The following is a 17224-nucleotide window of genomic DNA, read 5'->3' as shown; positions in this document are numbered from 1 at the left end:
CAAAAGTCAAAAAGTTACTAAAATAGTATGTTCTCAAACAAGTTATTGATAAGAACTTGAGTCTAGGCTTGATTTTTTTTTAGAACCAAACTGTTTAGACTGCATAGACCATTTGACTACAGTTACCATTACACGATGAAATCTATTATGATTTATCTAAAGAATAGTTTGGTAATCTACCTAAATTTCTTATATTTGTATTTTAATAAATTATGTATAACTCAAACTTCAAGTAATATTTTTTATATAGATTTTTAAAATGAGTAATATTATGTCAACATATTTTGATATCAAATTTTAGTACTATGCATTGTAACACATTACATTACACTAATCGCGTTTTTTAATAGACGTTACATGACACATTTAATTATTATTTTTAAAGCATTACATCAGACATGATCAAATATGGTCACCATAACATTACTAAATTTCATATATATATATATATAGTTATATTCTAAATTTTCAAATTTCAAACTTCAAATGAGTTGGTGTTTAATAATGAATAAGATTCTATTTTGGATATTTCGTTCAGAAGATTTTCAAATTGGATATATGGCTAGATGTGCCAATAGTTTTATGCTAAATATATTTCTTAACTTTAAAAAAAAAAAATTATAGAAGAATTTAAAAAAAAGAATTAAATATAAACTTTGAACTAAACAAATAAAATTTGAAAATTAACGCCGATAGGTCATGATCAATGTGTATTGCATGGATTCATCTTTTATTATTATCGTAAAAAAAATAAATAAATAAATAAATAAAAAGGAAGAAGAAGAAGAAGTAGTATTTCATTTTATTAATTTAAAATTATGAAGTAGAGTTCAATTGTTATTTTTATTAAAAAAATTTATTTATTTTCCATAATAATATTATAAAAGAATGATACATTTAGGAATGGGCCAGGCTTGTTTCTAGTTTGAGATCGGACTAGAGTGTGCTGTTGGGCTCATGGGGCCCATCACGAGTCTTATTTCGATAATCCGAACCGTTAATGTGTAGGGCTCGTCGAGTTCCTTATCTCTTTGAAAAATCACGTTGATTGGATATTGATAGCTACTTGATTGTATCAGATTTCTTTCAAAGATAAATAAAATTTTCAAAATAGTTTATTGACAAAAATTTGATCTTATCAAGTAACTATCGATATTCGATTAACGTATTTTTTTAAAAGAATAAAGCACTTGACGAAGTTTATACATTGAGCGATTCGTATTATTGAAATAAAACTCGTAGTGGACACCATAGACCCAACAATGCCGGCTAATCCACTTTATAGACATAAGACAAGCCTCTCTTTAGGAATTTGAAAGGTGATAATTACACTATCTAAAAAAAAAAGTAATAATTACACAATTTAAAATATATTATCATCATAATTAAAATGTCAATAATTATAATTAAAGTGAAATAATCAATGATTTTATGACACATGTATTTTAATATTTTATTAATTTAAAATTATAAAAATTTAGATTATAAGTTTTAAATTCATTGACCCAATAATATTTTTACCTATATAAATAGTACACATAGAAATATAAATATAGATATAGATTTCACTGAAACTAAAATAGTAATAATCTCATTGGATATTTTGAAATTACAAAATTTAAGGAAATAATATTGGTAATGATTGAAAGATATAAAAATTAACTTAATTTATATAAATTAAATTTTGAGCTAATCGCAAAATAATATATGTATTTTAAGTGATATAAAATTATAAAACTATGAGAAAATTAGAATGAAACTTCCAACCTCAAAGAGAGTGTAACGTTTTTGCTTATGTTATATAATAATTTTTTTTTTGAAACAACCAAAAGGAAATTTTATTGATAATGATCAAGCAGAAATGCATTGACAATTATCAATAAAAAGGGAGGTGCAAAGAGCATCATAACAAGACAACTCGCTCCCAACTAGGTTGGCACCGAGAAGCATGTCCATTCATTTGCTAGCACCACTCGAAGTTGGTAAGACACCAACCTAAATAGCACAAAATACATCAACAGATGAACTCCTACAAAAAAATCTGTAGCACAACACACACCTAATAAATAGCACACCAACCTAAACAGCACAAAATACACCAACAGATGAACTCCTACAAAAAAAATCTATAGCACAAAAAGATCTATATTAGTCGCCTAGTACAGATTTACTCCCCAAACAGCATCTGATTTGCCTCAAATTTGTCAGGAACTCCTGGATAGTGAAGTGAAAGCCCTTAAATCTTTGGTTCAACCACAATGCAACTCTAATCTTAATCAAATCACACAAGTCCTCCATTTAAGGTGCAGCAGCCTAAAAAATACACTCATTTCAAAGCTTCTACGGAGACCAAAAGACAGCTGAGGAAATGACTTTCCAAAGCAATTTTTCTTTCCTGCTAAGTTTATCACCTTCCCACCAATGAAGTACAGCTTCCATAGATCCTGGTAAAGCCCCTTGCACCTCCCACCAATTCAACATTACAACCCAAACCCTCCATGCAAAGTGATAGTGCAACAGCACATGGAAGATAGATTCACTCACAGCTTTACAGAAAACACAAAGGGCTGGTGAATTAGCTTTAAGCACTCCAATTTTTTGAAGAAAGTCTACTGTCTTTACTTTGTTTTCTATGCTAACCAGCAGAAAAATTAAACCTTTTGAGATGCAAATTTGTTCCAATCTAACTTGCTAGTAATAAGAGAGGGACCAAGGGAGACAACTTCACTTCTATAGATAGAAGAGACAAAAAACATACCAGAACCTGCAGCCAACCAGACTGGTTTGTCCTCCAGATTATCACATAAATCTGAGACATACATCAAAAGCATCTTGAGTCTACTAACTTCCTTCTCTTCCCACTCGTTCAACCTTCTTCCAAAAAGAAAACTCCAGTCCCTTGAAGCAACCCTCCTATCATACATTAATCGCAAAGTTTCCTCCTTCTCCATCACTAATCTATAAAGAATAGGGAATTCATCTTTCAAGCAATAATTGGAGCACCATTTGTCCTTCCAAAAGTTAATTCTTTTCCCATCTCCTACCTTAATAAGAAAATTGTTGTGATAGAACAACATCAGATTATATCTCCTCTCCGCTATGGAGATGATTCCTTTCCACACACCAGAATACCTGCTACTTGAAATAGAAAAGGGACACCAACTTTTAACATCCAGTTTATACTTGCTACAAATGATCTTTCTCCACAAAGCATCTTTCTCTTTGGCAAATCTTTACCACCATTTAATAACATACAATTATTTATCAGCCTTACTCTTTTGATGCCTAAGCCCTCTTGTTTCACACTCTTCGCTAGCTCATTCCATTTAGCTAGGTAGATTGGTTTTCTAGACACAGACCCATCCCAAAGAAAGGCAGCTTGCAGCTTCTCAAATTCTCTTGCTACTCCTTCTGCCATTTTAAATAGAGATGGATAATGCATAGGCAAGGCAGAAGTTACAAACCTTAATAGAGTGAGCCTTCTTAAAAATGATAGCAGCTTCATTTTCCAACTTGCTAGTCTGTTTTTGACTTTATCAAGGACTAAATTCCAAGTTGCCTTCTCATTTGGATTAGCCTCCAAAGGCAAACCCAAATACTTCAAAGGAAATGCCTTAGATTTACAATGCAGCTTTGAGGCAAAACTGGATAAGGATTCTTCAGGAACATTAATTCCGCACACCTGGCTCTTATGATAATTTATTTTCAGCCCTGAAATTAATTCAAAGCACTTTAAAACCCTCTTAATATTGTGTACCTCCATCTCCTCAGCTTCACAGAATAATACGGAGTCATCTGCAAATTGTAAATGTGATAACAACACCCCACTAGAACCAACCTTCATTCCTTTAATCAGGCCCATCTACTGTGCTCTTGACATAAGAATATTAAGACCCTCAACTGCTACATTAAACAGAAAATGGGACAGGGGGTCACCTTGTCTTAGACCCTTTTGTGGGCAAAATTCCTCAGTTGGTGAACCATTAACCAACACAAAGAGTTTTGCAGTGGTAACACATTCTTTTCTCCAACTTATCCATTTTGCTCCAAACCCAAAATTCAAGAGCATAGATGATAAAAAGCATCGATTAACAGAATCAAAAGCCTTTTCAAAATCAAGCTTGATAATCACTTCTATCTTTTTGGTTTTTTTCCAACCATCAACTACCTCATTTGCAATTAGCACACCATCCAGTATGTTTCTTCCATCTATGAAGGTTGATTGAATATAATTGATGATATAAGGAAGCACTCCTTTTAGTCTACTTGAAAAAACTTTTGCAAGAACTTTATATACAGATCCAACTAGGCTAACAGGTCTATAGTCTCCAAGCCCCACTAGATTTTCAACCTTTGGTATTAGTGAAATAAAAGAGCTATTAATTCTCATCACCAACCTTCTATTCCTATGGAATTCTTTAAAAAACTTCAGTAAATCATCTTTCATCAATGACCAAAATTTTTGAAAATAAGCCAAGTTAAAGCCATCTTGCCCTAAGGCCTTGTTGCCATCACAATCCTTCACAGTAACCCTAATTTCTTCCTCTAAAAATTCTGTTTCTACCCTGTCAAAATCAGGACAATCTTGAACTGATTTAAGTTGGCCACCTAGCTTCGGTCTAACTCTCCAATCCTCTATGTACTGCTTTCTAAAGTGGTCAAAGACTTCTTTCTTAACCTGAGCAAGATCTTCCAACATAGCAGTCCTAACAGATATGGAAGAGATCACATTTCTATTTTGCCTATCCTTGGCTATCACATGAAAAAGTCTAGTATTTCTATCATCTTTCAAGTTCTAATTGAGTCTTGATTTTTGCAACCACAACCATTCAACCATTTTGCTTAACCTCTACACCTAATCTCTGTCTATTCTACTTCTAGCTTTTTCTACTTCATTCAAATCTTTGGATTCAACAAATAAATCTAGAAGATGCAGTTCCTTTTCAGTTTCCTTTTAACTTCACATTCACACTACCAAGTACCTTTTATGCCATTTTGTTTACCTCTAACTTCAGTATTTTTAGTTTCTTCAGTAGGACAAAGCCAGCCCATTCTACAACTTCTGCCTCTTTCCAGGTCTTTTCCACAAAAGCTGGAAAGCATGGGTGTAAACTCCAAGCATTGATGATTCTAAAAGGTTTAGGACCCCAGTCTCTTTCATCATCCATTAGCAACAGAGGACAATGATCAGATATGAGCCTTGGAATACCCCATAGCTTTAAATTAAATACCTCCAACCATTTGGGATCCACTAATACCCTATCTAACCTACTCCACTTATCCCCTGCTATTGAGTTACACCAAGTATATTTTTTACGAAGTAATGGTATATCACTTACTTCACATTGCTCAATAAATTCATTGAACTCTCTCATGCCTTTATCTCTTCTAAAGCAGCCCTTCCTTTCACTTATACTTTTTATCTCATTAAAATTTCCACATAAACACCATGGATTAAGAAATTCCCTTTTTAGCTTTAATAAGCAATCCCACAGTTTGCCCCTATTTCCCATCTCATTAGGTGCATATATATTAAGAATTACATAGTCAAAAGAATTAAAAAGAGTACTAGAGAGTCGGATGAATCTTATATTGCAATAGCGGTCCTTAAGTTGAAAAACCTCTGGATCCCATATGCAAAAAAGGCCCCCAGCTAGGCCTTCAGAGTCACAGCTGTATATTCTATTTTGTTTCTAGCCCACATTGCTCTCACTTCCTTTTCAACTACTACAGATTTTTTAGTTTCCTGAAATAGTGCTGCATCCACATTTCTTTTCTTCAGAATATTCCTTATTTTTCCCCTCTTTTCCTGTCTACCAGTTCCTTTAATATTCAAAGATAGCATTTTCATAGGAACATAACATACCTAATAAACTCTTTCAATGGATACAGATTAGTCTACTGCATCTTACCCCTATCTATCCTACCTACATCTTTAACTTCAAGCTCCACAATCTTTTTGAGAACCTCATTCTCCTTTCCAATCATGTCCACACCCAGCAATTTTCCCATCTGCAAACATGCTTGTGCCTCATCCAATATTTGCTGACCTCTAACCCCTCCATTATCAGTTAAAGGTAATAGTGAAGCTTCAACAACAGATGCTCTAGACAGAGATCTTTTGGGGGCTGATTTGCTTGTTGATGCACCCTTCAGTCTGAATCTCTTTTTTAGACCTAAGAATCCCTTTTTTGGCCGAATGTAGCTGATCTTCTTTTTACCTTTTGCTTGTGTCTTACCTTTGCTTTTCAAGGCTACAGACTTGGAATTTTGATTAACATCCTGCGTTTGAGAAACACTGGACTCTCTAATAACAGGCCCAACATCCATTGCTATTTCATTTATATGAGCACCATATAATAAAGGCCCACTTGGAACTTCATTTAGCCCACTTAACTCATAATTCAACTTATTGTGGCCCAGAGCCACTTCCAAACTTAGCCCAATCCTATTTAGACTTGAACCACTCAAACTTCTCATAAAACCATTCGTGTGAACTTGCTCATCATGACCCTGAGCAGTAGCCTTTGAGCCATTAAATGTTTTGCTAACAGCCACCATTGTTTTGCATGCTTCTGTCTTGAGCTCTTTACCCACCATGCAGCATGACTCTGCCACTACCGTATCACTCTTCCAATGTGACCCTTTGTCCATCTCTGCTACACTTACAACCCCATGCGGCTTCTCTCCTCTGGCCTCAATCTTGTATTGCGCAAACCCCAGGGTTGACTCACCTCCTATGTGCTGAGTTGACTCATCAAATTGGTTCTGAGATGGCTCAACAGTTCTGTTAGAGTCATCTTTCTCCTCAGTACTTCTGGCCTCATTAGAGTTGTGATCTTCCTCCTCATCTTGATGTTTCGTACCTCTACAGCACTGTTTGATGTTTTTTGCTACTACTACTTGATCTTCCAAGACTCTCATTGGGTAAGAAAACTGTTTGGTCTCAAATGGATGACCTTATTAATAGGTTCCATGCATTTGGTTATTATCCTAAGCTTACCACAATCGAAAGACTGAGGAATACATTCTTCTCCTTCAATAACTTCTCCCTATAAACTACCATTCTTAATTAAATTGGACCTTCTCCATAAATGTAATGGAATGCCATAGCAGGTAATCCAAACTAGCCTTTCCTGTTTGAGAAAAAGCTCTGGCTGCCATTGGATGATGTGTTCACATCAATCTTCGATAATATCTTTTATGGCCTTCATTTTTGTCTCACTTTCCTCCTTGGTCTTAAATGATAACACCACATCTCTTCCTTTTCCTTTCTTGACTTCAATCCCCTCTATTTCTCTTTCTTCAAGTTCAATCTTCAGACTGATATTAACATATCTGACTTTTAAGCGAACTACTACACTATTATAAAGCCACCCATTACCATACACCTCCGCCTTGATTGTAACAGAGTCACAACTTACTTCCTTAGTGCCTTTTACTACTTCCGCAAATGACTTTTTACTCGTGAAAGGATTTAGGCCTCTCCTTACCTCTACTCTGTGTTTTGATTATTTTGGTGGTTGAAAATGAGTCTGCCCATCCTCTCTGTTTCTTTCAAACTTAGCAAATTTCACTACTAACTTTTTATCATCTACCCATAGACCATGCGCTTTTTGCACTACCACCTTGCTGCTGCTTTACAATTATATCTTACAAGTCCAAATCTTGTGTTGGTGATTCTTCTTCTCTGTTGCGGTATGAAGACATCTTTTACAACTCCAAACTTCCCGAAAAGATTAAATAGGCCTTTGGGATCCAATGGGCAAGGTAGATTATCCACAAAAACTGTAAAGACTACCAAATTGTCCATGTTCCTCCCCGCTTCTGGTTTTCCTCTATGCTTCAACACCAGAATCCAGCCTCCTCGTTGTCCTTCGTTTTCCATGCATACTAGTTCTATATAATTCATATATTTTATTATTTACCAATTTCATTGCACTTAAACTAATCCCAGTTACACAGTCAGTGTGATCAATATGAATTTTACACATCTTACGTAAAATCTAAATATTCATTGTATATGTCTTCAATAAATAAATTTTGAACACATGAATGACATCTAACAATAGAAAATCAAGATAAGAATTTACTGACACTTTTGGTTGTTTGACATACACTCGAGAAGTTTAAAGGTGAGAGGTTTACTAGCACCCCTTCTTAAGTACTCTCTCCATCTTCGAGATGCTGTTGCAACTCTTCATGCACTCTGTTTTAAGGAATGTGGTGAAGGTCTCATTAGAAAAGTTAGTTTTTTTAGTTAATTTTTTTTTATTATTTTAGTGTGGCAAAAATAGTTGTGTTTGAACAAATAATTATTTTTTAAATTAATTTAATAATTATAAAAAAATGAAATAATAATAAATCGACTATGACTTATCTTATTAATTATTTTTGGACGAATTACGCTGACGGTCCCTATAATTTGAGACTTGTATCACTTTGGTCCCTGACATTTCAATTGTGACACATTTGACCCTGAATTTTGAATCTTGTTCCAAATAAGAACAATTGGAGATATCATTGCTTAATTTCAAGGATAAAATCATCAATTTGGTAAAATATAAATTAATTTGACAAAAATAAATATCAAAAAAATATTTTTAAATTTCTAAAAATTATTTGTACCTACTATAGATAAAATTATGTAAAATTGATAAATCTTTTAAACATTTATTTATTTTTCTAAATTAATTTTTATTATGTGTTTCTATGATGATCATGTAATGGGTCGTTGTCTTTATTTTTATTAAAGTAGTTTCTATTTTTTCAAAAGTCAAATATGGCGACAACTTTGATAGCATTATTAAACTAGTCCATTAAATCAAAAAAATCTAAAACTAAAAATATTTCATATATTAAATATATCAATTACACATTAAAATCCCAACATCCACCCATTACATGATTATCATCCAAAAACATAATAAAAATTATTTTGGTAATAAATAAATAAATATCTAAAAGATTTATTAATTTTATATAATTTTTTCTTTGATGGGTAGAAATAATTTTAAAAAATTTAAAAATATTTTTTTGACATTTATTTTTGTCAAATTAGTTTATATTTTATTAAATTGATGATTTTACGTTTAAAATTAAATAATGGTATCCTCAATTATCCTTATTTAAAATAAGATTTAAAATTTAAAATCAAATATATCTTAATTAAAAAGTCAAAGATCAAAATGATACAAGTCTTAAATTATAAGAACTGTCTGTATAATTTGCCAATTAATTTAACATATCTCTTAACTATTTTAAATTGAAAATTTCTCAACCTTGGGAATATGGATGAAAAAGATTCTTTTGCACAGCATCTTCTCCTAGAGATTCGTTTTTTTTTTTCTTAATATTTATTTTACACAGAGTGGGTGACGAGGGCCCATAATAGTGGGGGTGCGTGGTGCTAGGAGTGGGTACACGGCGTTTTGGTCATCTTCTTCCCCTGGATTCGACTCGGTGACTCCCTTCCAGGCACTTTCCTCGTTTGTGAAGGAAGGTTCGTAATTCATTCTCTCACTCTCTCTTTGCTTCCGATTATTAAATTTCAAACTCCTCCGGTCAAACAAAAAGGCGAGGTTAAGGAGTCAATTGATTCATTCATTCTACTTTTATTATTTCTGTGCAGAGATCACAATCGATTTTAAGGACACCTTGTAATCTATCTGGTAAGCCCTCCTCTATCTCTACTCTCCAACTCAACTTAATTGATTTGTACATAATGTTTTCTGTTTAAGTATGGATTTCTATTTCTATTTCTATCTCTATTAAATATAAATTATATAATATCTATATAATAAAGCAGAACGGATTTTGAAAATATGTTAGACACAATTGTCCTACTAGGACATTTCAAGGGTCATGATTCATTTTTATATTCACATAGATGGCTCAGATCACCCCCTTAATTTTATATCAATCCTAAATATATATCTTCCCGCCCAAACATTAAGCCTCCTCCTTGCCCACGTCTCCCCCACCCTTCTATCTTTATCTCTGCACTCCAGCCAAATCACGTCTCCCCTCCATCCCTCTTTATCTCTCTCTCTCTCTCTCCCTCCCTATTCTTCTTCTTCCCGAAACTGCTCTCCTTCAACCACAGATTCGGTTCCGTCTCCATCCCTATATGATTACATGTTAGTTATTATCCTAAAGCACACCTTGGATCCTCTGTTTCTCAACCGCTCAGGTATGTCCACGTCTCCCCTCCATCCCTCTTTATCTCTCTCTCTCGCTCCCTGTTCTTCTTCTTACCGAAACTGCTTTGATGAACTCTGTTGAGTGGTTTAGCATTTTAGAAACATAAAATGCTAATCAAAAACTTATGTTGCTTGCGCAATCAAATGTAAATACATTAATATTGAACTGTATATTCAATATCTATAAGGAAGAGAGAGAGATCTCAACAAACTACTGACTTTTTGTTTTTTTTGTTGGGGCCTCATACTCTGTTCTCATCAGGTAAATCAATTACGGCTTTTCGTTTTTCTTTTTCCGATCTACAGTTTCTTATGTCATCCAACTCGATGTTCAGATTTGTCACTCAATGCCTTTTTCAATGTTTTCAAACTAATTCCTTTTGTTGCACAACAGGTGTTTGACAAAATTACTAAATGAAGGTTTCTTTTTGTTCTCAGCAATCACTTTCCTTTTACTCCAGAAATTGTAAGTTCAGTTCTAATTTTCACAAACTTTGTGGCTGTTTTTTCCTAATTTAATGCTAATATTTGAATCTGTGTATGTCCGCATTTGTGTAGTAGTTTATATTATTTGGGGGAATATAAGAATATGGTACTGCTCTTCTGCTTAAATTTTTGGAACTCATCTCATTTGTTACTTATCATAGGTGATTGGGACTACTGATATTGTGGAGAAGGGAACTGAGAATGTTGTTTTCAGGACCTGCCATGAAGAAAGAAATCGGGTAGTATTTCAAATGGGCACTTCTGATGCTGTGAGGGCTCTTGCTGCTGCTCAGATAGTGTATGTTTCTTTTTCATTATTCTTTTTCTGATTGTAATGAAGGTTGGATGCTGTAACAAGAATGAACACCAATGCTTCTAAATTTGGTATTTAAACATTTTTGTTGTGTCCTCCTGACTAGCTTTTGTTGATTGTTTCTTCTTTGATATGTTCAGGCTTGGTGCCTTTACTAGATTGTCAATTTTTTTGGGTCCTTTCTACTATGTAATTCTGCTTACCAAGAGTTCTTAAGATGATAATTTTACAATTGTAAATGTTGTTTTGTTGGCCTTTAGAACGAAATTATAGTACTTATTTGTCAGAAGGAATGGGGTGAGACAGTACATCCAAGTATTTTTTGTGTCCTTTACTTTCAAGGTTACTTGACAACATTCATGCAGGGGGGTGCACCACACAACATGAGATTCCAAGACTGACTTCTTTTGACTAAACCAAGTTCGACATCTTCTTGGAGTCAGGTTGTGTTGGGAGTACATTTTTCTCATGTCAGGTTGTTTGTAGGCAAGTTAAATTATTATTATTTTTTCTAAATTTTTCTCACGTAGTTTCAAGTTTATAATTTGCAAAGAACTATTACAATGTGATTTGCAGCAGTAGCACCAGTAGGTGTACATTGCTTGGTATTTAAATTAATTTTTTTAGATTGCAGAGCACTGGTTGGTGTGTATTTCAATTTTAATTTTCTTAGATTGCAGAGCAATAGCTGGTGTGCATTGGTTGGTATTTAATTTTAATTTGTTTTTTTTTTTGAATTGCAAAATATTGGCTGGTGTGCATTGTTTGGTGTAATTTTTTTTGAATTATAGAGTGTTAACAAATGTACAATACCTTGGTTTGTATGTTTTGTTTTGTCTTTACAATTTTTTATTAACTTGCATAGCAAGGGTGCTTTTATTTTTAATGTTTGCATTGATATGAAGTTTATATTTTAGAGTCATAAAGTTTTTTTAATAAAAATGAAATGTTTATGATTGCGTTACTTTCCGTACTTTAAATAGTTGATTGGGAAATATTTATTTTCAAAATATACAACCAAAAATATTTTCAAGTTTTTTTAATAAAAAACTTTTCAAAACTAACCAGACCTTGATTCATATTTTGACTTTAAATTTTTAGCAACAAATGAGATAAATTATTTTTTAACCCAATAATTTTATATTTAATTACATTTTGATCTCATCATTATTTGCACCGTGCCTTTAGGCACGGGCATGCACTAGTAAGCAAATAAGTTGTGAGATCGTTCTTGATGAAAACCTCAATCAATTTTTCTCAAATTTATAAATTTTTATAATGTAAAAATATGTGTCATCACATTATTGGTTCTCCTCAATTTTCCTTTTCATTTTTTAATGTTATGCTGTGTTTGGTTGAGAGGTTTGAGGAGAGATTTAGAAAGGGAAATGAAAAAGGTAGGTAAAATATAAATAAAATATGTATATATTTCACATAGTTTCACACATATTTTTCTTTTTCCTTTCCAAATCCCTCCCCGAATCCCCCAACCAAACACACCATTAATAATCAATATGGAAATACCTTTCATATTTTGTCCATTAATTAAAAAATCTTTGAAATTTTCATCAATATGGAAACTTTCTATTTTTTAAATTGATGATGAAATCTCAATATATTTTTCTCAAATTTTTGAATTTTTACTATTCATTTGTTGATTACTTTTTTATTACGAAATAAAAAATATGAATCTAAAAAAGTTGTCAAAAAATAAAAATGGACCAAAATTTATTATTGTTGAAACTCATGTTACACGAATTTTAAATCTCCATCACACTTTATTTTTTTTAAAAAAATTTTTAACTACTTTTTTGAGCCCCCTAATTTTTTTTTTCCAATTTTCTTATTAACCACTTTTGATATTATTATCCAAAACTTGTAAATCAATTTTCTAAAAATGCCATTAAAAAATTATTAAATTTTCAGAAAATAAAATATGTGAACTAGATGCATTCTGATTGTGATCGTACATCACACAAATTTTGAATATACTCCATACACTTTATTTTTTAATAATTTTTCTAATTACTTTTTCTAAGATCCTTAATTTTTTTTCCATACTTATTAGACCACATGAATATTGTTATTCAACACTTACATATCACGCATTCCAAAAATGTTTACAAAAATTAAAATAAAATAAAAATGAAATTGAAATATAAAAAACATAAAATGCTATATGTTATATGCTTAGTTAAATTAATATATATATATATATAATTAAAATAAAGTGAAAGAAACTATTTTTTGTTTTGGTTGGATTAAGAATATGAAAAAAATGAATTAAGTAATTGTAAAAAAATTCATTTTTGTTTAATTAATTTTATTTTGTTTTTCTCGTAATTATTTTCCAAAAGTAGCATGAATATTATTTAAAAAATTTAATGTCAATTTTCTTATGCAATTATATTAAATGTATGTAAATAAAATATAGGGCGAATTACACTATTTATAGCGACCCTGGTCTTTTCCCATTTAATTATTGTATCCGGACTGTTCCGTAGATTTTGTCATTGTATATGGTTGTTGTTGTTATTCTTTTTTTTCTCTTTTGGAATTATAGGATGTGTTGGGCAGGTTTGTTTCAGGTTGGTTGGGTTTAGAAACCAAGAGTTGCTGTCCAGGTTTTTGGTTCTTCGCTCGAGCGAGGAGTTGTTCGCTCGAGCGAGAGGTAGTGTTTGATTTGGACCTGTAGCTGTGCATTCTTGGCTCGAGCGAGCTTTTCTTCGCTCGAGCGAGTTAGTTCATCCTTCGCTCGAGCTATAGTTACTTCGCTCGAGCGTGTGTCTGGGTTCAGACCTGAGGGTTTGAGTTCTTCGCTCGACCGAGCTTTCTTTCGCTCGAGCGAGCATTTGAGTTGTTGGCTCGAGCAAGGCTTCCTTGGCTCGAGCGTAGTTTCTCTGTGTCTGGTCGCTCGAGCGACCAAGTCTTCGCTTGAGCGAGCCTGTCCAGTTTATATACACAGCAGCGGGATTTGATCAGTCTTTTTCATATTCTTTTGATTCAAAACCCCAGGTTCGACTTCTCTCTCTCCCTACTCACCTTCTTTCTTAGATTTGATCCACTTAGGGTGTGTTTCTACCCTAGATCCTTCATTAAAAAGATAGTGTGAGGCAAGGGCTACCATTTAATCTGATCATTTGACGATTTGGAACACTTTGGTATTTTGGGCATTCATCTCTTTCTTCACCTTTTTGGGTTGTTTTCTTTGAGGTAGGGATTTCCTACTCCATTTTATAGGTTTTGCTCTAAGTTTTGGTATTTTGATGTGTTGGGTTACTTTGGTAATTTTTGGGAAAACCCCAGTTATTGTAATAAATTAATTTATATAATCAATTCAGGGAAAATTGGGGAATTTAGTTGAATTCATGGAATTAATGAATTTATTGATTAAATGGTGTAGTTGGTTAGTTTAATCACTCACCTATAAAAATGTTGGAATTATGTTAGTTGATACATTTATTTCCTGTTTAGAAATAACTGTTTTGGGCTATCGGTGGAGGATAGTCGTGATTGTTGTAGACATTGCATGTGGATTAGGAATAACTGAAACTAATCACATTGGTTAAGTCATTAGCTTTGACTATTGCATTGATACAGAAAATACGTGTATTGATTGAGCATTGCATTTGCATACATTGTTTTGTGTGGGAGGAGATAGGGGATGTACTCCACGGTTTAGGGGAAGATAGGGGATGGACCTCTAAACCGGATTTTGTTTGGGAGGAGATAGGGGATGGACTCCATTAGCATCACTTTTATGTGTGCTTATTATATTGAAGTGTTTTTATTGATACAGCACTAAAATGTGTATCAATCTGGAAGTATGAAGTGTTGTGAATTGAGCTTGAGTCTCATTTGTTTGTTGATATTGGAAGGATGTGAATATGGTATATGTAATTCACTGTTGTAGGTTGGCCAGGTTCTGAGCCATGTTGATAAAATTGGAGAGTAAATTGTATCTTAGACAATAGTGTCATGAGACTGTAAAATGAAGTGGTTGATTATCTTGGTTAACCATCTGTCAAATACTATTGCTTTATTCATTGCTTATATGTGGTTTAGTATATTTCTACTGGGCTGTGGCTCACCCTTTATGGGAACATCATTTTCAGGTTCAGGTGATAAGCAACCTCCCAGGACTTAGTTTGGAAGGATGCGGATTTTGAAGACTTGTCTTTAGTTGTTTATTTTAAATAAGGTTACATGTAAACATTCAAGCCAAGGGCTTAACTTGTAAATGGGTTAATACTCAATCCTTTGTGTCCAAGTGATAGCTTGGAAAGATGTAAGCCCTTAGGGCATTTATTTTAATGTTCCATGTAATGACTTTTAATAAAAGTACTCTGATGAATAATTCAAAAGATTCGTTTTCTTTTAATAATGCATGTTAATGTTATGTACATTATGGGTTTAATTTGAGGGCGTGACAACTTGGTATCAGAGCGTACCGGGTTTGAATACTTTGGGTACGTGGGAAGTGATTAGTATCACATTGGGTTCGTCTCGTTTGATAGAGACTTAGTGTAATGTTATATGCTTATGTGATAACATGTTTATGTGATTATGTGGGTATGGAATGTAGTTTCTAGGATGTTGATTGGACCCTTGAGTTTCTTGTAGTCTTGTTGGAAAGGCACTTGATCACTGCTGCTTCCAACCGGAACTATAGTAACGCATTGGGACTATCATTATCCGGGAATGAAATTCGTAGGTGCTTATGTGATTATGTGCTTACGTGGAATGAATTATTGTTGTCCAATGCATTAGGACGCGAGTGTTTAGTTTCGGCACATTTATTAATGTGCTAATGTCTTTGTTTCCTTTATTAGGATGTCAGGACGAGGACGAGGACGCGGTAGGCGTGGTAGGCCGGGTAGGCAGGAGGTGCCTGTGCCAGAGGAGATTCCGGCAGTTCAGGAGGGAGTTGGCCAGGCCAATGTGGCTGAGCCAGTAGGCCAGCAGGCTATGGGCGCTCTAGCCCGAGAGATAGCAGGGGCATTCAGGGAGTCAGTAGGCATTCTCAGAGCTGAGAATCAAGCTCAGGTTGTTGCTGCAGATGCAGGACCTTCCTTTCTGAAGAGGGAGTTCTTCCGGTCTAATCCGGATGAATTTGTGGGTGATCCTAAAGAGCCGCTTAAGGCAGATGAGTGGCTCGAACAGACAACGAAGACGTTTGAGATGCTTGGCATCGAAGACGAGGGGTTGAAAGTGACCTTGGCATCTTTTCAGTTGAAGGGAGATGCGGGTCAGTGGTGGAAGTTCACTAAGGGGCGTATAGGAGGTACATGGGAGGCTTTTGTGAATGCATTCCAGGAGAAGTTTTTATCTCCGGCAGTCAGGGAGAAGCTGCGAGACCAGTTTTGTCAGCTTAAGCAGGCGAGTTCTTCAGTGGCCGAATTTGAGGCTGCATTTACTAGTTTGTCCAGGTTTGCACCTGAGTTGGTGGCGTCTGAGGAACGCCGTTGTATTGAGTTTGAGAAGAAGTTGAGGCGTGGCCTCAAGCTGAGAGTTGGGGGAACTATGATTCGAGATTATGGGCGTATGGTTGATGCTGCAGCCCATATGGAGATCATGATGCAGGAGGAGGAGGAAGGGCAGAAGGGCTCCAAGAGGAGTCAGGATGGTCAGAGTGATGGTAGGAGACAGAAGGGTTTTAATCCCCAGCAGTCTCAGGGTAGCTATTCTAGATCGACTTTTCCTGTACCGAGTGCTAGTTCGGGGAAAGGCAGTCAGGGAGACATTACCTGCTTTAAGTGTGGCCAGCTAGGCCACAAGTCTCCAGTTTGTCCTCAGAGGGGAGGAGTTCAGAGAGCAGCATCATCTTCGGCTCGATCTCAGAGCCAGAGTCAGGGTAGAGGCCAGCCACTCTCGTGTTATCAGTGTGGTCAGCCAGGGCATATGAAGAGGTATTGCCCGCAGTTGGGTGGCACACCTGGTGCATCCGGTATGAGGCCGATTCAGGGTCAGCAGCCAGCTCCGTCAGGTCAGGCCTCGAGGGCCAATCAGGGGGCTTCATCGTCCCAGTCAGTACAGCAATCTTATGCTCCTAGGGTTGAGCAGGTTGATCAGAGGTCGTCTGGGCGAGTGTATGCTGTTACCGCACAGGATCTTGTGCCAGCACCATCAGTTGTGAGAGGTACCTTCTTGTTTTGCAACTCGGTTGCTAATGTTTTGATTGATACGGGTGCATCTCATTCCTTTGTGTCTGCTGCATTTGCAT

General features: G+C 34.8%; 1 protein-coding gene and 1 pseudogene across 2 annotated transcripts in view; one reads left to right on the top strand and one right to left on the bottom strand.

Annotated features, from left to right (window-relative positions):
- Nucleotides 1-2167: 2167 nt before the first annotated feature.
- On the bottom strand, nucleotides 2168-3862 carry LOC145797734 (uncharacterized). The gene is made up of 3 exons (XM_082885146.1): nucleotides 3133-3862; nucleotides 2759-3040; nucleotides 2168-2214 (listed from the first exon to the last, which is right to left on the bottom strand). Exons 1-3 carry the CDS (start codon nucleotides 3860-3862, stop codon nucleotides 2168-2170), a joined length of 1059 nt encoding a protein of 352 aa, XP_082741272.1.
- Nucleotides 3863-9542: 5680 nt separating this feature from the next.
- The window catches only part of LOC145796917 (UPF0481 protein At3g47200-like), a 30758-nt pseudogene continuing 23076 nt past the window's right edge, over nucleotides 9543-17224 (top strand). Inside the window, exon 1 of the transcript XR_014337641.1 lies at nucleotides 9543-9671. The product of XR_014337641.1 is annotated as a UPF0481 protein At3g47200-like (transcript). The remainder of the gene's footprint in view (nucleotides 9672-17224) is intronic.

This window comes from Camellia sinensis, chromosome 8 (assembly GCF_055761805.1).
Source record: "Camellia sinensis isolate YWXY chromosome 8, ASM5576180v1, whole genome shotgun sequence".
Lineage (NCBI taxonomy): Eukaryota > Viridiplantae > Streptophyta > Magnoliopsida > Ericales > Theaceae > Camellia > Camellia sinensis.
Note: the sequence above shows the minus strand (reverse complement) of the source record. Positions and strands in the feature narration are given on the sequence as shown.